Source organism: Podarcis filfolensis (assembly GCF_964270895.1).
Source record: "Podarcis filfolensis genome assembly, chromosome: 1".
Taxonomy (NCBI): domain Eukaryota; kingdom Metazoa; phylum Chordata; class Lepidosauria; order Squamata; family Lacertidae; genus Podarcis; species Podarcis filfolensis.
Window position 1 is genome coordinate 17,450,462 of NC_139604.1, and position 23,738 is coordinate 17,474,199.

At 45.1% G+C, this 23,738-nt stretch overlaps 1 protein-coding gene and 1 long non-coding RNA gene across 4 annotated transcripts in view; one reads left to right on the forward strand and one right to left on the reverse strand.

The window, feature by feature from the left end:
* Positions 1–23,738, reverse strand: part of WDR75 (WD repeat domain 75) — a 32,540-nt gene that overhangs the window by 4,288 nt on the left and 4,514 nt on the right. For all 3 annotated transcript variants that reach the window (XM_083628496.1, XM_083628497.1, XM_083628498.1), the window contains exons 4-17: positions 23,367–23,466; positions 20,484–20,608; positions 19,338–19,408; positions 16,337–16,447; positions 15,001–15,089; positions 13,461–13,619; positions 11,430–11,489; positions 11,220–11,335; positions 9,431–9,606; positions 7,720–7,883; positions 4,429–4,609; positions 2,938–3,032; positions 2,463–2,558; positions 931–1,100 (exon numbers count right to left, since the gene is read on the reverse strand). In XM_083628496.1, coding sequence (XP_083484622.1) covers positions 931–1,100; positions 2,463–2,558; positions 2,938–3,032; positions 4,429–4,609; positions 7,720–7,883; positions 9,431–9,606; positions 11,220–11,335; positions 11,430–11,489; positions 13,461–13,619; positions 15,001–15,089; positions 16,337–16,447; positions 19,338–19,408; positions 20,484–20,608; positions 23,367–23,466 — 1,713 coding nt within the window. The remainder of the gene's footprint in view (positions 1–930; positions 1,101–2,462; positions 2,559–2,937; positions 3,033–4,428; positions 4,610–7,719; positions 7,884–9,430; positions 9,607–11,219; positions 11,336–11,429; positions 11,490–13,460; positions 13,620–15,000; positions 15,090–16,336; positions 16,448–19,337; positions 19,409–20,483; positions 20,609–23,366; positions 23,467–23,738) is intronic.
* Positions 5,504–6,878, forward strand: LOC310743809. Its single transcript, XR_014539241.1, has 2 exons — positions 5,504–6,288; positions 6,347–6,878. It is a non-coding gene; the product is annotated as an uncharacterized lncRNA (long non-coding RNA).

Sequence of the window (23,738 nt, forward strand, 5' to 3'; positions counted from 1 at the left end):
AGTCCAATGTACTGGTTAAGAGCAGTGGACTCGTAATCTGGTGAATCAGGTTTGATTCCCCGCTCCTCCACATGCAGCTGCTGGGTGACCTTGGGCTAGTCACACTTCTCTGAAGTCTCTCAGCCTCACTCACCTCACAGAGTGTTTGTTGTGAGGCAGGAAGGGAAAGGAGATTGTTGGCCGCTTTGAGACTCCTTAGGGTAGTGATAAAGCGGGATATCAAATCCAAAATCCAAATCCAAACCCGAACGCGGGAATCTGTAGCCCAATGTGGGACTTGAATCAGCGACTCTGAGATTAAGAGTTTCCTGCCCTACCTACTGAACTATCGCCCATCTCCCCTAGTAAGAACTACAGTGGTACCTTGGGTTACATACGCTTCAGGTTACATACGCTTCAGGTTACACACTCCACTAAGCCAGAAATAGTGCTTCAGGTTAAAAACTTTGCTTCAGGATAAGAACAGAAATTGGGCTCCGGTGGCACGGCGGCAGCAGGAGGCCCCATTAGCTAAAGTGGTGTTTCAGGTTAAGAACAGTTTCAGGTTAAGAACGGACCTCTGGAACGAATTAAGTACTTAATCCGAGGTACCACTGTAATTAAAAAAAGGAAGCAGAAGATTTCTGAGTTAAAGCAGTCTTGTCCAGAAAACTTCTTATACCAAGAAAGGGAGCAATTCATATGTACCGAAATCAGGCACAACATTGATTTCCGAAGTGCGGGATTCAGGTTGACCTCTCAACTGACTCAAGGTCTCCCTGTGAGCTTTGCGGCTAAATGATGACCTCTCGTCCTGTCTCACCATGTTAATGGTAGGTAAGGGTAGCAGAGCTGAAAAGGGCTACAGAAATGACTAGCACGACAACTTGGCTTTCTGAGCACTTAACAACTCATTGCAATATTGTCCCGGATGCGCATTTAAACACTTACAAGTGTTTCAGTCAAGAAGTAAAACTGAGATTGGCTGAGCCACTGATATTTTTCTGAATGAATGGACTCAGGTAGATCTCTTGGAACAAAGACAGCACACCGGACTTGGCCTCTGCAGACCTTTCTGTGGATACATAAAGGCTGCGGCTCACAGGGTTTGAATACAAATACTGAGGGGAAGAAAAAGAGAATTTTAGTCTTTAAGAACCACTTTCCGCGTTGCTTTTCTGAGGTCTGAAGTCAATGCATGATCACAAAATGATAAAGAAACCCATACATTCAGTATAGCTCCTGGTACTTATATGGGAACCTATCAACGAAGTCTAAATAAACCAGTCCACTGTCTACAGAGTTCCACCAATAAAGATTAGTATGGATCAAGATACAGCATGACAGGCCTAGTTCTCAGTCAGTTAGTAAACCTGTCACTGGACTGTACCACCTCAGTGAGAAATAGGCTACAGAGCAGGGATGGGGAACTCCCATCAGCCCTAGGCAGTGTGGCTAAATGCTGGGCACGATGGGAATTGTAGTCTGGCAACATCTGCAGGACCATGGGCTGCCCAACCCAGCTGTAGAGTATCACACATTGCAGGATAAAGAACAGTTAAAAGGAACTCCTGAAATGGAAATAGGTTTTTCCTCCACCATAGACTTTAAACTTTTTGACAACAACCACCCCACGTGCAGAAAACAAGGAATGTGAACAAGATATTATCGCTCACCTGATCTAGCCCAGTAGGGGGTGAGAGTTATTAAAAGGCTCTGCGGTGCCAAGACTGTCAGGTGGCCTTTTTCATTAAAATAGCTTTCTTATAATGATAATCTACAACCCAGAAAACAGATCTCAGGGCAAGACTCTAAGTGACATGGTATCCCAAAGGTCTGCTAGACAGATTGCCCTACTTCGGTAATGGTAAGAGCACCTTGCTCTAGATCAGGCGCCCCCAAACTCAGCCCTCCAGCTGTTTTGGGACTACAACTCCCATCATCCCTAGCTAACAGCACCAGTGGTCAGGGATGATGGGAATTGTAGTCCCAAAACAGCTGGAGGGCAGAGTTTGGGGATGCATGCCCTAGATAAAAGGGGTTTGGGCGCCAAGACACAAGGAAGTTCAGGCCAACCAATTCTGGGGCACTTGTCCTCTCGCCCAGCAATCCCACCATGCTCCAGCCTGGTTCAGAAGGACCAGCGATCTTATAGATGGGCATTTTGGGGATGCAGTTGTGGGGGGGAAGAACAGCCTACTTGGTCCAGGATTCTGTTCTCACAGAGGAAAACCAGAGGCTTATGGGGAAGCCTGAAAGCTAGGTTTGAGTACAAGAGGGGTGAGAAACATTCCATCAGCAAACTTTCTTGTCTTAAGATCCAAACCATGATATAGTTTCCATGTAGACAAGAGCGGCCTATTTTAAAGAGTTATTTTAAGTGGCTTTCAAGTCCAAGGAAGTAAAATATTTTCCTGGGCAGTATGGGTCTGCAGTTTTGGCCAGTGATCCTTAACAAAAATGAAAGAGGTCTTTATGCTCACCATCTGAATATTCCGAGTGGGATGAAACCGCGACGATGTTCTCAGACAGACAATCTGGCTGCAGAACAATGACATTTAATTGGGCACTCCATTCCACTGAAAATCAAAATAACCAGATTATGAAGGAGAACCACAGACTCCCAAGGATATGCTTTGCAACGGAGGATGGAACTGGAATTAATTCAAACCATGAATGCAGCTAGGAGAACTTTCAAAGGGAAGAGCTGAACTGGGGAGAGGAGGTCGTTTGGGGATTCAGCAACAACACCTGTCGTATAATTTTATGTGATACGGTTCCAACGACTGGATAAATAAAAACTAAAAGTATTTGGCATTAAGCTGAAATATAAAGCAATTTGTCTCCTTGGGTTCTCTCAGAATGACCAATTTTTAATCAAAGGAAGGAAGGAAGGAAGGAAGGAAGGAAGGAAGGAAGGAAGGAAGGAAGGAAGGAAAGGTGATAACATGGTCTTACATGTACAGCTCAGCAAGTTCCAACAGCACAAAAATCCAGTGTTGGTGGTGCCAAGAAGGTATTTCGAACAACTCTGCCTCCCAAAACACAGGTTTCTGGAAGAATAAATAACAAAGATAATGTTAATTAGTCGAGTCCATGAGATATTTCGCCGTATGGTCACTATATAACCTAAGACAGGCATGGGCAAACTCGGCCCTCCAGATGTTTTGGGACTACAGTTCCCATCATCCCTGACCACTGGTCCTGTTAGCTAGGGATGATGGGAGTTGTAGTCCCAAAACAGCTGGAGGGCCGAGTTTGCCCATGCCTGATCTAAGACAACCCTAGCTCACTTCAGGCAGCTATTTCTGCTATTTCCATGGTTGAAATGATTACAGGAGGGAAGCCAGACATGTCTGCCTTAGGTGCCACGCTTCACCCCAACCCTCGCTCAAGCACTCATACCTCGCAGACCGGTAAAAGATGGGAATCTACCTTCTGCATGCTTTAGTATAAAGTTTAAGCAAGTAATTTTAAGTGAAAGGCTATGTGTGCTCAAAAGAAAGCGGTTTATTACAGTTTTGGAGACCTGCCACACATTAAAAAGTGGGTCACAATGGACACTGCTGATGCCTAGGCGAATCAGGGATTCAAGAGTCAGGACTGGCCGAAGTCTTTCCATTAAACCACCACACAACCTTTCTCTTTCTTCTCGATCTCAAGAGCAATTTTGTTTGCGCTCAGACTCTTATTTTATGACCCTCTAATTCCAACAAGGGAGATTCCACCCCCCCTTGCAACCAGGTAAATGTTTACTCTAAATAAACAGAGAGGCATTTCTCAGGCTAATTGTAGAGCTTACAGCTTCTTAGCAAACCCGTTCTGTTGTAATCCCCCTTAAGATAACACTGGTGTGGGCAGGTGCTAAAAAAGCAGGGCACGATTTCTTTAGGAAACTTTTGCAATAAATCAACTAGGCAGGGGAAGCAAGCAGCATGCAAGAAGGTAATTCCAAAAGCGGAAGGTATTTCTGCAGTCTTGTTGAAATCAAAATGTAAGCAACACCCAATGTCACATGACAGAACTTCCACTTCCTAGTCATGGCCCAAACTTCCATGAGCCCAATAAACTGCTCCATATGATTGAGGACCATCTGGAGCAAAATTTGAGGGAAGGTTGGTGGCTGCAGGAGGGAAGATGGGCGTTTGTTTCCCACCCAATGCAATTTCTAGTTCTGCACAGATTATTCTGGACACATGTAAAAAATAAGCTGGTTTTGTTACAGAGCTTTGTTGTTATTTAAAGATCTTTCCCTTAAAACCAACGATTCTTGTGAAAGCTCAGAAGGGCCCAATAAAGAAGTTTCTGATAGGAAAATATTAAGGATTGATGCTTTAAAAACTTTGGGGAAATATTAGGTTAGTTTCATTACATGCTTCAATGAACCTTTTTTTTTTTTTTAAAAAAAAAAAAGACTGATTTAAATTAAAGGAGCACATGGTTACTTACCGTATAGTCCCAGGAAGATGGCAGAAAGTACATTTCAGATCCCACAGTTCCGAGTCCCACACAGTGACTATTTTGTCAAAGCTGACTGCAAGCAAAGAGCCATCTTCGGAGAAACAGCAATTTGTAGCTTGATAGTTGTGATAGCTTCCTACGAAGTCGCAGGCCCAAGTTATGCTTTGATCTGTTAAAGAGAAAGAAATCCCACACGTTTATAACAGGACAGATGTGTTAAAACTGAGTAACATGATAAATAGTATGTAAGAACATTAAGGCAGGGGTCCACAATTTCCATTTGGCTTTGGTACCCAAGCCAAGGGGATGTGGGTGGCGCTGTGGGTTAAACCACAGAGCCTAGGACTTGCCGATCAGAAGGTTGGCAGTTCGAATCCCCGCGACGGGGTGAGCTCCTGTTGCTCGGTCCCAGCTCCTGCCAACCTAGCAGTTCGAAAGCACGTCAAAGTGCAAGTAGATAAATAGGTACCGCTCTGGCGGGAAGGTAAACGGCGTTTCCGTGCGCTGCTCTGGTTCGCCAGAAGCGGCTTAGTCATGCTGGCCACATGACCCGGAAGCTGTACGCCGGCTCCCTCGGCCAATAAAGCGAGATGAGCGCCACAACCCCAGAGTCGGCCACGACTGGACCTAATGGTCAGGGGTCCCTTTCCCTTTACCTACCCAAGCCAAGAACTATGATCACTTGTCTCACCCATTGAAAGTTTGGATGTATCATGTGGCAAGGCGATCCAGACCTTCGGTCGAAAAGGGAGGTTTTCTGGTCTCTCATGGGCTGCAGAAGACCAAGAATCCTTCACTGACTTTTCCATAAGGGGAGGTGGGGCTTACACATTTGGGTGCTGCATCGGAACAGCAGCCTTCCACCATGTCTTCCTTCTTAGGGCAGGAAGTGGAGTGGCAGGGGAATGCTTGACTGTTTGGACCTGTGGCCACAACACTCCCAACCTTCTTCCTAACCCTGAAGCTGGGAAGGGGGTAGGGCAGGCATCCCCAAACTCGGCCCTCCAGATGTTTTGGGACTACAACTCCCATCACCCCTAGCTAACAGGACCAGTGGTGAGGTATGGGGATTGTTGTGCAATTGCTGAGATGTCCCCTGCCCATAGCTGAAGCTTTTGAGGCTGGGATTTGCCACTGTCACCAGACAGCAGTGCCACACTTCCTGTGGGCAAGCAGAAATCCTGGAATCAGGTGAGGGCACTTAGTTAATTCCTAACTGTGTGTGCTCCTTGAGCATTTAATCAAACGTTAAATAAGCCATTACCTTATTTAAATTGCATATTTCTGCTGACATCAACTTCAACAGCAATTGTGGGATAGTGATCACAAGCGTGTAGGCTTTTCCTGGCACAAACATGACTCACTGTTTTGATTAGAAGGAAGTACTTAAATCTTGAAAAAGGATAGTTGAGGTGTGTGACCACCTCAGCTGTTTTTCCAGGGATGTGTCCAAGGCCAATTTCAGGCTTGTGTTGTAGGAGTCGTCAGTACCACATTAAAGAGGCACTATAGTCTTATACCACATTAAATGGGTACTATATGTCTTTCGCTGAATGCCAGACATGGGAACATATGCCTTTTTGTTTGAAAACAATCTCAGACTTGGCTTCCGGTTCCGCTCTGCCTTAATAGATTGCAGGCAGGAGATTGTAGGTGAAGGACAAAGGGTGAATGAGGGTAAATTATCCTTGCAAATTCCACCCCCAGGGATAGCAGGAATGGGCTTCACTTGCAGTTTGTCTCGGTACCTGGCTCTCGCTCTGGCATGGAATACGGGGGGCAGAGGCACTGAGTGCAAAAGCACTTTGCCTGGTGCAAACTCTCCAATGCCGCCATTAAGAAGCAGAGGTTCTTCTGTTAATTATAGCTTAATTGGACAGGTGTGTGGTACAGGTGTGTGGTAGAGGTTCTTCTGTTAATTAGAGCTTAATTGGACAGGTGTGTGGTACAGGTGTGTGGTAGAAGAGATGAGAGCACAAACTGTGGAACAAACCAACTACAAGGACTTTAAAGTTTGAATTTGTGATAAGACTTCATTTGATGCAAAAGATTGGGGTGTGTGTGTGGAGAGAGCCTACGGTTTCTTTATTTAAAGTTTTCTTCTCTACATTTATGATTCGGCAACCCTCCTCTGAAAGTTAGTTCAATTTATACTTCCAACATGTATCTGATTCCACCTTATAATTCTTAGCCAACCTACTCGGACTTAAACACCATCTATGAATCATTTCCAAGTAGTTCTTTCTTAATGAATAACATGCAGTAAATTTCAGGTCGCTTTTCCAAAGTTTCTCCCAGAGGTTAAGATCTACGTTGTGTCCTATATCTATTGCCCAGTATGTCATTGAAGCTTTAACAAGCTCGTCTTTTGTTTCTTATTCTAATTAAAAATTATACATTTTAGACAGAAGCTTACCCATATGTTGTAAGAATTTTTTTTTTTTAAATTGTGAGCTTTGGTCCGAAAATCAATTCTTTCTATCTAATTTGTGTATCTGGTGATATTGCAACCAATCCATAAGTTGGCTCCTTAAGTTTTCCATTGATTTCAGTTTGGGTCCCCCACCCCCGTAAAACCCAGCAATTCCCTGTAAATTGATATTGTTATAATGAGGCTACTGAAGGTAAGGGGACCCCTGACCATTAGGTCCAGTCGTGACCGACTCTGGGGTTGTGGCGCTCATCTCGCTTTATTGGCTGAGGGAGCTGGCGTACAGCTTCCGGGTCATGTGGCCAGCATGACTAAGCCGCTTCTGGCGAACCAGAGCAGCACACAGAAACGCTTTACCTTCCCGCTGGAGCAGTACCTATTTATCTACTTGCACTTTGACGTGCTTTCGAACTGCTAGCTTGGCAGGAGCAGGGACCGAGCAACAGGAACTCACCCCGTCGCGGGGATTTGAACCACCGACCTTCTGATTGGCAAGTCCTAGGCTCTGTGGTTTAACCCACAGCGCCACCCGCGTCCAATGAGGCTATTATTGGACTGTAATTGAAAACTAATAAAAACAATTTATTAACCAAAAAGAAAACAATCCCAGACTTGCCCTGTGTTTTCTGTGGGAAGCTCTTGTTTCTGACCTGAGGATGAAACAAACACAATCTAAAGGCATCAGAAGCACACTATGTGAATCTACGGAAGGATAAAAGTGTTGCTCTGCCTTGTTTCAAGTCCCCTGCCCTTATCAGTAAACAGAGAGAAGAGGATTTCCTCCCTCTCTATGGTGAATAAAAGCACAGTGTAGTATTTTACAGGTACACCACCATCCTTTTACTCACTTTCACCATCATTGTCAACCAGGAGCATCCAGACTTTAAAGTGCCCATCGCTGCCAGCTGTTACCAAAGTCGGGGTTATATTTTCAGATGTGTCTGTGCAACGGAAACACATAGCTGTGACACAATCCTCATGCGGCATGTTTATTCTTGTGTTCAGAGTAAAGCTGCAAGAAAGGAGGAGAGAGATTCCTTGAAGCCACTGTCCTTAAGGGCACCTAACTCCATGTTGGACTGCGATCTCTGTATAGAATTTGACATTATAACCACCCTCCCTAAGAAAATAAGATAGATAAAATAAAAAGGATGGAGATTTTTTTTTTTTTTACATTTTCATTTCATCTGACTGGATTCAATTTGATATCTTGATTATTTAATTTCTATACCGCTATAAAAGGATCTCTAAGCAGTGTGCAAAAAAATGAACAACAAATAACTTAAAATATTGAAGTTAAAGGTAGGTAGCCGTGTTGGTCTGCCGTAGTCAAAACAAAATAAAAAAATTCCTTCCAGTAGCACCTTAAAGACTAACTAAGTTTGTTATTGGTATAAGCTTTCGTGTGCATGCACACTTATCTGAAGTGGTATCTGAAGACGTGTGCATGCACACGAAAGCTCATACCAATAAAAAACTTGGTCGGTCTCTAAGGTGCTATTTGAAGGATTTTAAAAATTTTGTTTAAAATATTGTGACAGTAGAGAGTTACATATAAAATGGTAATTAATTCAAAGTTACATATATACAGTCGTACCTTGGAAGTTGAGCGGAATCCGTTCCCCAAGTCCGTTTGACCTTCAAAACGTCCGGAAACCAAAGTGCGGCTTCCGATTGGCTGCAGGATGGCCTTCCTGCAGCCAATCAGAAGCCGCAGAAGCCCCGTCAGATGTTCGGCTTCCAAAAATAGGTTGCAAACCGGAACAGTCACTTCCGGGCTTGCGGCGTTTGGGAGCCAAAATGTTCAACTTGCAAGGTGTTGGGATCCAAGGTATGAATGAATGTGTGTGTGTGTGAGAGAGAGACACACCCACCCTGAGCCTCTGGGTTCTCACTCGGTGTCCAAACAAACTCTCAGCTTACCCACAAAAGCCTCACAACAAGAAGAGTTCTTGGAAACAGCAGACATCACCCTAGTCTCTTACTTCAGACTTGTTTTTTTATGGGCAGGCCCACTTCCTCAGGCTCAGTGGCGTAGCGTGGGGGGTGCAGGGGGGGCCGGCCGCACCGGGTGCAACATCTGGGGTTAGGGCAAATCCATGGGTTAGGGGTCGCAAATCCATGGGTTAGGGGGCGCAAATTACTTGCCTTGCCCCGGGTGCTGACAACCCACGCTACGCCACTGCTCAGGCTGCCGACAGATGTGTCCCATTCAGATGCAGGAGCTTCTGTTTCCATAGTAAGAGGCACATACCTGCCTTGGTGGATACTGTTACACAGGTTCCGACCAACATGACAGCAGCCACAGAACAGGAGCAGCCATGCCACTAGGGCACATGTTGGGGGGATCTGTGTGCACACATGTGCATGGACAAAGTAATGACGTGCAACAACTGCACATGCATGCTCCCTTTGATGCTCCTTCCTCAAGTCCCATCTTGTCACAGGTTTAATGGGTGCAGCAAGTGTGGGCAATGAAAACATTTGAGACTGACAAATCTACATTATCTGAAACAATCGGCTTTCTGCCAGCTTGCTAGACAATGCAAGCATGAGTACCTTTGCTTTTGCTCGTCGTAAGCCCAGAGTTTCATGTACATTTCAAGATCGCTGCTGCTTCCTTGCCGCTGTTCTACAGTAGCCAGCCAGTTGCCTTCGGAATCAAAAGCAGCCTTCACTAACTCAATCTGGTTCAGCCCGTGTTCATGAATATACTCCTGCTGCACAATATCCAACTGCAATTTTTTGAAAGAAGAGATGAAGTAGGTTTATGGGCTCATGCACATTTGGAAAGTCAGTCAGTCAATGAATAATAATAATAATAATAATAATAATAATAATAATAATAAATTAATTACTTATACCCCGCCCATCTGGCCGGTCCTCCCCAGCCACTCTGGGTGACTTCCAACAGGATATTAAAAGCACAGTAAAATATCAAACATTAAAAACTTCTGTAAACAGGGCTGCCTTCAGATGTCTTGTAAAAAAGTCAGATAGTTGTTTATTTCCTTGACATCTGATGGGAGGGCGTTCCACAGGGCGGGCGCCACTGCTGAGAAGGCCCTCTGTCTGGTTCCCTATAACCTCACTTCTCGTAGGGAGGGAACCAGCAGAAGGCCCTTGGAGCTGGACCTCAGTGTCCAGGCAGAATGATGGGGGTGGAGATGCTCCTTCAGGTATACTGGGCCGAGGCCGTTTAGGGCTTTAAAGGTCAGCACCAACACTTTGAAGCCAGCTACTGGTGAAGAAACACATATGCACTTTGCACCTCTTTATTTGCATCACCCACTCTCATATGGCATCTGATATGCTTCTTCCCGCCCCCGAGTTGTGCTGCTTTCCCCACTACCTCCAGCAAAGCCTTTCTTGTAATACTTTAGCCTCATCCTACCTACAGCATCACTGCCACCCCACACCTTGTGTTCACTACTTGTTCTCCAGCCATCTGGGCCAGGGTTGTATTTAGGGCTGGGCGATATATCAATACATCTCGTATATGTGTATGCACGCTATGCAAAAATCACGACGTGGGAAAATCCCTGAAGCCAGCCAATGTCTCTACATATCTCCATCCTTATTACAGACATCATGATATACAGTGATACCTTGGTTCTCAAATGCCTTGCTACTCAAACAACTTGGAACCCAAACACTGCAAACCTGGAAGTGTTCCAGTTTGTGAACTTTTTTTGGAAGTTGAACGTGCTCGTTTTGAGTGTTATGCTTCCGATTTGAGTGCCACACTTCCGTTTTGAGTGTTATGCTGAGGTCTGTCTGTTTTTGCTATTTATTTTGCGTTTTTGTTTAGGCAGCTCTTTTTGTTTTGTTTTTGTGACTGTGTGGAACCCAGTTCAGCTACTGATTGATTGATTGCATGTGTGACTGCAGTACATTGTTTACTGCTTTCATTTTATCTCCTTAGATAGTAAAATTCATGTTGAACTGCTGTTTCAGGGGTTGTTTTTAAAAGTCTGGAATGGATCAATCCGTTTTGCATTACTTTCTATGGGAAAGTGCGCCTTGGTTTTGGAGCACTTTGGTTTTGGAACGGACTTCTGGAACGGATTCAGTTTGAGAACCAAGTTACCACTGTATCAGTACACAACCTTTACCTGGTGATATATCAAGATGTTGAAAACCAGATACCGCCCAGCCCTAGTAGTATCTTGTTTCTATGCAGAAATTATATGTCCAGTTAATGTTAAAAAAAAAAACCAACAACCCCAAACAGCAGCCACAACTAGTGTTGTAGTACTCAGCCTCATTTGCCACTGTGACGAGAGCATAGATAACACATACCAAGTGCGTCCTGAGCTACCGTTAGATCATCACTGGCCTAACTTACATTGTAAAGCTGCTTGTCATTTTGCAGCGAATAGAACTGCAGGTGGCCTGGTTTGCCGTTCAGAACCAAAGCTTTAGTTCGAGGGTCAACCATCAAGCCAGCCTTGACGTCACTGCCTGAAAGGAAACAGATGGTTTGAGCTGGAATGCAGTTTCTTTGGAGAAAAGGAGATACACAGGTATATAAATAAGCTCTCTGAAGCAAACATACCTCTGCTCAATCCTTGAATGACTGTGGAGACCTTCAAGTTGCTGTGTATGATGGTTATTTCTACAGGAGTTTTAAAAGAAAGTTAATAAGGTTAAGAATGAAAGCTGGCAGAGCATTAAAAGGCCTATTGTTTACCAAATGATGATTCAGAATCTGCATCAGCCCATAGAACAGGAGTGGGGAACTTGTCATGCAACAGCATCTAGAGGGCTGCAGATGGCCTTCCCTGGGCATAAAACGTTTTATTCAGAAAAAAATGGTGCACTTCAAATGGCCAGATATGGCTTGCAGCTCAGGAACGTTATTGGATGCAGAACTCCACTTGGTATGGCCAAGACTGATGTGGTGGTCAACAGCACATATGGTCAGCCTTAGTTAGATTTGCCGGTTGATAGTCCTTCCTTAAAAAGGAAAGACATCACCTTGCCGACAAAGGTCCGTATAGTGAAAGCTATGGCTTTCCCAGTAGTGATGTATGGAAGTGAGAGCTGGACCATAAAGAAGGCTGATCGCCGAAGAATTGATGCTTTTGAATTATGGTGCTGGAGGAGACTCTTGAGAGTCCCATGGACAGCAAGAAGATCAAACCTATCCATTCTGAAGGAACTCAGCCCTGAGTGCTCACTGGAAGGACAGATCCTGAAGCTGAGGCTCCAATACTTTGGCCACCTCATGAGAAGACAAGACTCCCTGGAAAAGACCCCGATGTTGGGAAAGATGGAGGGCACAAGGCGAAGGGGACGACAGAGGACGAGATGGTTGGACAGTGTTCTCGAAGCTACCAGCATGAGTTTGACCAAACTGCAGGAGGCAGTGGAAGACAGGAGTGCCTGGCGTGCTCTGGTCCATGGGGTCACAAAGAGTCAGACACGGCTAAACAACAACATCCCTTCCTTGAAAGGAGGGACTTTAAAATGTTTGAACATACCCTAGTAACTAATGGGCAAGGGGCTGAGGCAGATTGGAAATCACAGTTACTTCAGAATGAGCCTGGTATGAGATACAAGGAGCAGGCCACACCCATCCTAGATTTGCTTCCCTGGCTGCTGTGCTAAATCAAAAGTTATGGTGCTTATCTTGTAAGCCTGTTAGTCAGTTTCACTAGGGAACAGAGAACTCTTTCTCGCATGAGTACTTCCCCAATCTTTTCAGACTGGCTGAAAAGGCCCCATTAACTATTAGGGCTGGGAGTCATTCTCGAACAAGCTTCTTCAGCAGTGGCCCCCAAGCTCTGGAACCACTTTCCAGCTGGGAGAGCACCACAGCCTCGCCGTTATAAACATTGTTCATTCATATGTACAGCTGCTTAAGGGTCTTTTAAATCAGTACCAACCTCGGGCATACAAGTGGCACTGAAAGAAAGCCAGTTCATCGTTGGGTTGGGGCTTAATTGAGGCAGGAAGATCCTCATGGAGCGACAGGGGATAAAAATTTAAATGGATTTGGATTTGATATCCCGCTTTATCACTACCCGAAGGAGTCTCAAAGCGGCTAACATTCTCCTTTCCCTTCCTCCCCCACAACAAACACTCTGTGAGGTGAGAGGGGCTGAGAGACTTCAGAGAAGTGTGACTGGCCCAAGGTCACCCAGCAGCTGCATGTGGAGGAGCGGAGACGCGAACCCGGTTCCCCAGATTATGAGACTACCACTCTTAACCACTACACCACACTGGCTCTCCAGAGACAGCAACCCTCCTCCTCCCCCCCACAAGCCCTACAGAATAATCGGGAGAGATGCCAATCACAAAGCAGGGAGGGAAAGGGCCGGGGGGTGGGGTGGCTTCAGATGCTGTTGAACTACAACTCCCATCATCCCTGACCGCTGGGGCTGATGGGAGTTGGTAGTCCTATAGTACCTAGAGGGCTATTGCTGGTTTCCAATCCATGGCTCAGGTGCTCACGGAAATTTGAAGCTGGAGCTGCTTGGATGTAAATGACTGATTTGAGGAGGTTATCACCTTTCAAAACCCAAACAGCCACGGTTGTTTGACATTATAAAGAGGTAGGTTTCTCTCCCCCATTTGGACTTACTGTTATCTGCATGCGAGGTACAAACGAAGGCTCCATCTGGAGAGACGGAGATGTGCTCTATTGTGGATCCCAACCGGGGCAAGAATTCTTTCTTCGCATCTGACCCATCTCGCCACTGCACTAGGACAGACTCGATTCCGCCACTCAGGAGGCTAGTTCCTATCAAACCGAACAAAATGTGTGTGCCTTAGAAATGTAGCACTTCACACACACACACACACACACACACAACTGGAGCAATGTGACTTGCCACAGATCTGGTTACTCTCCATGGATATTACAGTCTCGGAGGGCATCATTACCTGTTGCCATATACATTAATCTAGGATAGGGGTGCACAATCTTCGGCCCTCCAGATATTTCTGGACTACAACTCCCATCAGCCCCAAACAGCATAGCCAGTGATCGAGGATGGTGGGAGGTGTAGTCCAACAACATCTGGAAGGTCACAGGTTGCGCAACCCTGATCTAGGTTTAGATGCTGAAAAGCACCAAGGCTGCAGTTCTATACACGTATACCTGGGATTAAGGCTCAGTGAACCCAATGGGATTTACTTCCCAGTAGATAGGCATGCACTGAGTTTGGTGCACAATTACCATATGGACACAAATGCAAGTGTAATAAATAATATACACACACGTGGACACAGACTGTGTGGGCTCTTGTGTGCCCGACTATAAGAACTGAAAAAACCCAGCAACAAGAAGATCAGGAGCAACTGGGTTGTGTTTATGAAGCAAATAGTTATGTTGCAACACAACAAAATCCTCCCACTTGCCAGGTCAAACTGCTTCCTGTTTCGGAGAGAAGCCAAGAATAAAATAAACACTGCGGTGGGTCACTTCAAGTTCCTGCTGAGGTCAACAAGATTTTATCTTCACAGCTTTCAACATAGAAAAACAATTTTTATTTAGTTCCATTTTGCGAGAGGATTAAATTCCTACTTCCTCTGCTTGCTGAAGAACCGAAACAGTTTACTTCTGCCTGTCAACCCAAAGAGAGTGGCACGAAGCACTTTTATGCAGGGGTAGCCAACCTTGTGCTCACAATATGACTACAACTCTAATCATCCCCCAAAATTGGCCATGGTGGCTAGAGCTGAAGGCACCAGATTAGCTATCTCTGTCTTTATGCAACACACAGACAACTCTGTTGCTGTTGCCACAGTCCCATCTCTAAACTTCCACACTTTTGCAAGATGCATTGAGGAGATCTAACTCTTTTGCTTTGACACTGCTGTGCATTTATATAAAGTATTTCAAATATCAAGAGCAGTTCACAAGCGTTTTCTGAAGAGAATGTCGGGAGTCTGTTGAGAAATTCTCTTAATTGCTTCATATTCAAAAGGATCTCAAAGCCACATACAGAAAACAGAAATCAAATACAAGAGAGTAGAATTTCAGAACTATCATATTGCAGATGGGTGAATGTGCGTGGGGAGAGACTGCCAGAAAAGTGACATGCTCAAGGCCGCTGGTGAGCTGATGGAAGAGGTGAGAGAATTGCAACAGCAAATGTTCCTAGCTTGGGTAACGTTACCTTCAACAGTGAAAGCGAGATCCATAACTTCACCGTGGTGCCAGTGCATTGTGGAGTACGTGTAGTCATTCTTGCGATTAAAATTTCTCCTAGTGCGGGGGAAAAAACCATTCAATTTAGGGCAAACTTTCCAAGTTAGGGATCTTGAGGAGGACGACTGGTGCACAAAGAGACGCATGAAGCACCTTGGGAAACTGCTAACCTATGATAATTCTTGGGTTCTAACTATATTCTCCTGTGCTTTGCATACAGAATAAAAACATGGCACTGTGATTCAGCTAAAGAGCTCTGTTGGCATCAATAGACTTTCACATGGGGACTGCTCACCAGACAGGAAACTGTAGGCCTAAAGGTGACGGCGCATTCAAAGCCCAAATAAAATGTGGTCCACCTGCATTGCAGTCCTTTCTAGTGGGATGTACATTCCAAGGTGTATTCCAATACACATGGTGCATCCATCCTCTCCCTCGGTTACTTGCCCACTGACAACTAAAACTGGATTAAGGCCAGAAGCCTCAATACCAGGTCTTTTACCAATAACCATGAGAATGGTCTGTAGGCAGATGGAGCAGTCCTACTACTGCAACTAAGCAGGTTTGGTCAGGTCAAGAGCCCCGGGAACCACATGTAAGCTGGTGGAACGCTCTGTCACAAGAGACTAGGGCCCTGTGGGACTTGACATCTTTACACAGGGCCTGCAAGACAGAGCTGTTCCACCAGGCCTTTGGCCAAGGTACAGTCTGACCCCCTCCTTTGGTAATCCTCACAGAACTCTAGCCCAATGGTTGCCATCAATTTGATTTGAATCAATTTTATAATGAAATGATTTTAGAATGTTGTATTATTTTATTGTTGTTAGCCACCCTGAGCCCGGCTTCGGCTGGGGAGGACGGGATATAAATAAAATTGTTTATTATTATTATTATTATTATTATTATTATTATTATTATTATTATTATTGAGTTCTTTGGAAGAAGACTGGACTATACATGTAACAAATAAATAGCCCTTGCTCACTTAGATATGCACTCTTGCCACTATTCAAGTATGAAGATTTAGAGTAGATATTTCCAACAACTATTAAATTGTACAGCAGGCCTCTTCTCCTTTGCCTCCAGCTGCCCCAAGTATATTTTTACCACTCCATAATCAACACCTTCTAAGACAGAAACTTTCTCTGCTGGAATCAGAGGCGCATTTTATCGCAAGCTTTGGCAGGGAGAAGAGGCCGAAACTGTGCCTTTGTACTGCAGACTTGCACTGCAAGATTACAGAAAGGAAGGATATGCATGCTTATCAGAAAACCACTGCCAATAGCAGCAAACGTTTGTCTCACCACAGCCGGATTTTGCCATCGCTGTGTCCGCTTGCTATGCAATCTTCCTTTGGGTGGCAGGCTATGCAGGTGAAGAAGTCGCTTATTCTGGATTTCCCATCTACAGAAAAGCTTCAAAAACAGGAGTCATGGCTTTAAGTTAGTTTGGCTGGACTGAGCTGAAAGAAATGTCAGCTAATCCCTAGCTGCTCAACAGTGCAAGGAAGGTGGATGGGGAATGCCTTTCCATTTCTGGGATGTACTAGCAACCATCGCATAAATCTCACCCCCCTCCGAAGCATTTCTGATGCAGTAGTATCTGCCACTAGGAACATGCAAGAAGAGCACATGCTCTTTCTGTATAACTTCAGCAGTTTTTCTTTCCATTGTGCTCACTCTGACAAAGTAAAGGTAAAGGTAAAGGACCCCTGGACAGTCAAAGGAAACTATGGGGTTGCGGTGCTCATCTCACTTTTCAGGCTGAGGGAGCCAGCGTTTTCCACAGACAGCTTTCCGGGTCATGGAGCCAGCAGGACTAAACTGTTTCTGGCACAACGGGACACCGTGATGGAAGCCAGAGCACATGGAAACACCGTTCGCCTTCCCGCCGCAGCAGTACCTATTTCTCTACTTGCACTGGCGTGCTTTCGAACTGCTAGGTTGATGATCTCTGGCAGGCTAGGGACAAAGGTGAGAGCTGTTTCCTGGTTCTGTTAGATCTCTCAGCAGCTTTTGTTACAACAGACCATAACATCCTTCCGGACTGTCTATAGGAGCTGGGAGCACTGTTATACAGTGGTTCCGCTCCTTCCTCTTGGGCCGTGTCCAGAAAGTGGTGGTGGGGGATGAGTGTTCAGATCCCTGGGCCCTCACTTGTGGGGTGCCTCAGGGTTCTGTCCTCTCCCCCATGCTTTTTAACATCTAGATGAAGCCGCTGGGAGAGATCATCAGGGGGTTTGGACTGGGTGTTCATCAATATGTGGATGATACCCAGCTCTACCTCTCTTTTAAATCAGAACCAGTGAAGGTCTTGTGTGAGTGCCTGGAGGCAGTTGGAGAACAGATGGCGGCTAATGGAATGAGGGTGAATCCTGACAAGACAGAAGTACTGTTCTTGGGGGACAGGGGGCAGGCTGGTGTGGAGGACTCCCGGGTCCTGAATGGGGTAACTGTGCCCCTGAAGGACCAGGTGTGGAGCCTGGGAGTCATTTTGGACTCACAGCTGTCCATGGAAGTGCAGGTCAATTCTGTATCCAGGGCAGCTCTCTACCAGCTCCATCTGCTACGCAGGCTGAGACCCGACCTGCCCGCAGACTGTCTAACCACAGTTTTGCATGCTCTAGTTATCTCCTGCTTGGACTATTGCAATGCCCTCTACGTGGGGCTACCTTTGAAGGTGACCTAGAAACTACAACTAATCCAGAATGCGGCAGCTAGACTGGTGACGGCCACCGAGACCATATAACACGGGTTCTGAAAGACCGACATTGGCTCCCAGTATGTTTCCAAGCACAATTCAGAGTGTTGGTGTTGACCTTTAAAGCCCTAAACAGCCTTGGCCCAGTATACCTGAAGGAGCGTCTCCTCCCCCATCGTTCAGCCCGAACACTGAGGTCTAGCCCTGAGGGCCTTCTGGTGGTTCCCTCACTGCGAGAAGCAAAGCTACAGGGAACCAGACAGAGGGCCTTCTCGGTAGTGGCGCCCGCCCTGTGGAATGCCCTCCCACCAGATGTCAAAGAGATAAACAACTACCTGATATTTAGAAGACATCTGAAGGCAGCCTTGTTTAGGGAAGTTTTTAATGTGTGACATTTTAATGTATTTTTAAACTTTGTTGGAAGCCACCCAGAGTGGCTGGGGAAACCCAGCCAGATGGATGGGGTACAAATAATAAATTGTTATTATTACTAGGTTGGCAGGAGCTGGGACAGAGCAACAGGAGCTCACTCCATCATGGGGATTCGAACCGATGACCTTTTGATCAGCAAGCCCAAGAGGCTCAGTGGTTTAGACAACAGCACCACCTGCGTCCCTACAAGGTACAGGCAGGACAGCACATACTCTGTATGCAGAAAGTTCCAAGACCTCCAGCTATGGCTGGGAGAGAATCCGGTCTGGACGTATGAAATGATTATATAGAAGGCAGCTTCTATTGCTCCTCCAAGCCTTATCCTATGGGATTTACAGTACTATCACTGGTTCATTTTGTTGTTGTTGGCATTCATTTGTCTCAAGAGACAATGGAGTGCGCTGTGTGTGTGTGTGTGTGTGAAGTCAACCTGGATAGTGTGTATGGAGATCCTGGACTGCCCAGATGACAAGACCCGCCCCCCCAGCCTCGCTGTGGTCCAAAGGAAAGCAGAGCAATATGTTTGGCACCAGTTTGGCTGCAGGAGATGCCAGAAGGAGGCACAAAGGCACCATCCACTTAGGAAATTCCACTCCGGATTTGTATAGGGTTTACTCCTTAGCAGATAAAAGGAGCGGGGGCACTGCTGTCTAAACCACTGAACCTCTTGGGCTTGCTGATCAGAAGGTTGGTAGTTTGGGTCTGCACGACGGGGTGAGCTCCCGTTGCTTTGCCAGCCTAGCAGTTCGAAAGCATACCAGTGCAAGTAGATAAATAGGTACCACTGCGGCGGGAAGATAAATGGCGTTTCCTTGCACTCTGGCGCTCGTCCCACTGTCCTGTTGCACCAGAAGCAGTTTACTTTCACCTTTTCCTCTTTAGCCTTTCCTTCTCCAAAGATATTAATAGCTGGGAGATATCCAGCTAAGTCATATTCAGAATAAATCCCCTAAAGTCAATAGAATTAAACACATTGATTTCAATTGGTTACTCCAACTACAGTTTGGATATCACCATCTGGGTTTTTCTTGTCTTTTCTTCATTAATAAGCATAAGTGTTATCAGGGCTACGGACACTTCTGTAAGAAACAGCAAATTCCTGGCCAGTTCAGAAGCAACAGATGCATATTCAAAGCAGCAAAGCAATTACTAGCTGGAGTTGTCTGCCCTCACCTGTAAAGCTTCTTCTTCCTGAAGAAACAGACGACGAGGTGACCGCCGCAAGCAGATACCACATATTCACCCTGTTATAAACAAAATATAGTTTAGTACATACCAGAGTCCAAGTGGATTAAAATGTATGATTAAAAAAAATAAAAATTAGAACATGTGATGGGCAAACTGCAAGAGACAGACAACTGCTATGCAAGTCAGCTAAAGCAGCACAATGGTATATTTGCAACCAGTGCTTTTCCCCTTCTAAATCAAATTCAGACATTTCCTCCATGGCTTTTACCCAGAGTGATCTCAAGAGAAATGATGGCTAATTCAGGTGCCCTGAGATCTGCATCGAAAGTGGAGTTTAAAGAAACATAGCAAAGATGCTAAACATGGGTGAAGTCAGCCTAGCTGCTGGTGGCAAACCACAAGGTTGAAGCTCCTTTGGCTCCACAGAACTTGGTATCCTAAGACATAGGAGTGTACCCAAAGGAGTTTTGGGCTTGCGTTTTACAAAAACATGCCATATACGCCACTGCCTTTTGTTCACCTGTTTTTGGAACAGGAAGTTTCCAAAACAGCCTGAAAAGCAGACTTCATATAAAAGTGGTAAATTCCTTTGAGAACACAACAGGTAACAGATAAAAAGGTAGCTCTTTGCATACCCCCTTAAGACAGAGAGAAATACAGGTATTTTGTGTCCAGGGTCAGAAACAGGGAAGTTTTTGAGAGGGGTTTCTTCCCAACTGTACAGAATATGACAGTTACAGCAGAACACCTATGCTGTAACGCGGTAAAGGATTTTATGGTAGTTAGAAAGCCGCCCTGGCAGTGACTGACTATTCTGTCCACATTTCATGGAAAAGCAGAGAAAGCGGAAGGGCCTCTGCATTCGATTGGCTAAATTTCTGAGATTTTACAGTGGGCAGCCAAGGCAAAGAGGCTAGGAATGCAACGAGTAAGGCTGTGGTCGGAGAACAGGCTAAGAAGAGGGTGCATGCTCTAAGAGCTGAGGAAGTAAAGGATGATGATTTGACATCAGGTTTGTGCAGGCAGACCTCTAATATGATATACGGAAAGAAAGAAAGAAAGAAAGAAAGAAAGAAAGAAAGAAAGAAAGAAAGAAAGAAAGAAAGAAAGAAAGAAAGAAAAGGTATATACTTCTCTTCCAAGCGCTGTACATTTGGGTGACTGGCTTACACCATCCAAAATCAATTCCAGATCATTGGCTTCTACTTCCTGACCTGGTGTTTTGGGGATTTTCAGTGAAGCTAGCTGAAATGGACCTGATGGAAACAAAATTTATTTCCGTTTTAAACCAATTATTCTCATATAGATGAAATAATATTTTTTTTATCACATCTAACTTTTATCTCATTCATTAGCATGAGTGCAATAAGGCTACAGTGGACGCTCGGGTTGCGAATGTGATCTGTGCAGGAGGCACATTCGCAACCCGCAGCGCCGTGTCTGCGCACGCGCGGGTTGCGATTTAGCGTTTCTGCGCCGAAACCCAGAAGTAACCCGTTCCGGTACTTCCGGGTTTGGCAACCCAAAGCGTCTGTAACCTGACTGTATTTTGTTGTATGGCCTTTATTTATCATATTTGCACCAGGTTGTCGTTCCCAGAACTCAAAGCGACATCAACAATGCTGCCTCATTTTATTCTCCTAACAAGCCTACACAAAGACTAAGTGTACTGTGAATTATAGTAGCATTTGTGGTTCAGTGGCATAATTCTTGCCTGCCACGTGGGAGGCCTAGATTTGATTCCTAGCCAATGCAGCAACATGCCTTATGAAACTCTGGGATAGCTCAGTCGGTAGATCATGAGACTCTGAATCTCAGGGTAGTGGGTTCAAACCCCACATTGGGCAAAAGATTCCTGCATTGTAGAGGGTTGGACAAGATGACCCTGGTTCCTTCCAACTCTACAATTCTATGGTTAAATAATATTTCCCCCCCACAATGCTCGGCAGAAATTAACACGCACTGTGCAAACTTTTATAGTTACAGACAAAATTATGGCAATGTATATCTCCCCAACATGATGCCCTCCAGCAGGTTGGCAAAAGCTGATGAGCACAGTGTTTCATTTTAAGCATGACTGCCACACTAAGATGAGGAGCATTAAATGCATTGGGGCTAGCCATTCCTACCTTTAGTTCTTTTAACCGGCGGTTCATCGATCCTCTAAATAAAGTACCTGTTTGTGATACAGCAGCTTATACTAAAACACCTAAAGCATTCTTCCTGTGCTAGGCAGTGAACTGGAATAAATCTGTAATCCCACTAATTCAGGGTGGGGTGGGATATGCACTCACAGTAACAGTGCACCTTGTCCCCTATTCGCAAAGCTGTTGCATGCAGTTTTGTTAACAGATTCTGGGCTGTGTAGTCCCAGCCCACCTATTCTGCACTGATTAGGCTTTCCTGTGTCAGCATACCAGAGATAGTGCTGATATAGCAGTCACTGGATATCACCCTAACCACAAATGCTTACCAGCCAGAACAAGGAGTTCACGGGACTGGGCTTCAAGTTCTGAGCAGCATATATGACAGCTATGCCTCCACGCTCCATAAATGTCCAAATCCAAGACAACATAGTGTTTTAAGAAGTCTGCTTAGCATCTTTTTCACAAATTAAGAAAGCTATTTCTACTCCTCTGCTGTCCTACAGCACAGGACGGTCCAACTTTTCATACCAAGTGGGATGCAGGAGTGCTGCCACACACTGAACTAAATTTCCATATTGTAAATTAAAGTGTTCACAATACATTTAATATTTAATATACACGATATATGTAATTAAATATATTTAATTAATATCTGTAATTAAATACACTTAATTAAACACACAATTAATAGATCTAATTACTACACAAATTTAATACGCAAACAGATGCGTGTGCTTTTGTTAGCAAAATATGACACACTTTTTAAAAAAGGTTTTAAGATGTTATCTCTTGATTGTTGCTGATGACTGCCATTAAAGGTGGACCATCCTGCTATAGCAGGAGCATTCAAAACAAACAAGGGACCAGATTCAGCATTCTCTGCCAGCCTAAGGGGTGTTGTGCTAGTGTAAGGGAGAGAATTATGGTTGCACAATATAAAATACAGCGCAACCATTGTGCTAGCGGAAGCCTGCTGTGCAACAGGTATTGGAGCTGCAACCAGGCATTAGAACCATGCTGGCTTCCTATGCCTTCTCTTGCGCAAACCTTTCCACTACCGCAGCTGGTATACCATTAGGGGACTTAAACTTAAGTGATACATAAATTTCCTCTCTGGGAATTTATTCCTTATAGGGATTCTACCCCACCCCCCATCACATACAAAATTCTATTTTAGGTATACTTTTATGTTGAGCATTGAACTCACGTATGTGGAGTTTGTTTGTATTTTATTTTGTTCACTTTTGATATGGTCTATACGAATAAAAGGTAAAGGTAAAGGTACCCCTGCCCGTACGGGCCAGTCTTGCCAGACTCTAGGGTTGTGCGCTCATCTCACTCTATAGGCCGGGAGCCAGCGCTGTCCGCAGACACTTCCGGGTCACGTGGCCAGCGTGACAAGCTGCATCTGGCGAGCCAGTGCAGCACACGGAACGCCGTTTACCTTCCCGCTGGTAAGCGGTCCCTATTTATCTACTTGCACCCGAAGGTGCTTTCGAACTGCTAGGTTGGCAGGCGCTGGGACCGAACGGCGGGAGCGCACCCCGTCACGGGGATTCGAACCGCCGACCTGACGATCGGCAAGTCCTAGGCGCTGAGGTTTTACCCACAGCGCCACCCGCGTCCCTTCTGGTCTATACGAATAGTCTATAATAAATAACCAATCCCTAAGATGTGACGAAGCTCCTATGTACCCCACTTTTCCCCCCAAGGGCAAGAAAAAACAGCAACAAAAGGGGAAAACAATTTCTTTATCCTGCCTTTCTACTTAACAATAAAACCCGCAAAAATGCTCACAGTCTTCATGTTAACAACAATCATGAAAAACAAGATGTACAAAATTAAAAGAACAGCAATTATGACATACCTGATCTTTCATCATTATCTTTTGAGATGATAACAAATACCGAATTCTCAGATCCCGCAAGTGCATAGAATGCAAAGAGTTTGAACCCAACCACCAATGTCTGTAAGAGAAAACACACACGCACAAAATCAATCTCTTTAGTCTCATCTAAAAACTAAGCTGAAAACCCATGCAAGTTTATACAACCCTGCTAGTTAGAAGGTGCGGAACGGGTTTTTAATCAGGTACAATTATCAATAAAGTTGTGCATACAGTTCAGGGATGGAGAACCTGTGGCACGCCACATGTTTTTGGACCACAGCTCCCATCAGTCCCTGTCAGCATGGGATGATGGAAGTTGTAGTTCAACATCATCCTGATGACCAAAGGTTC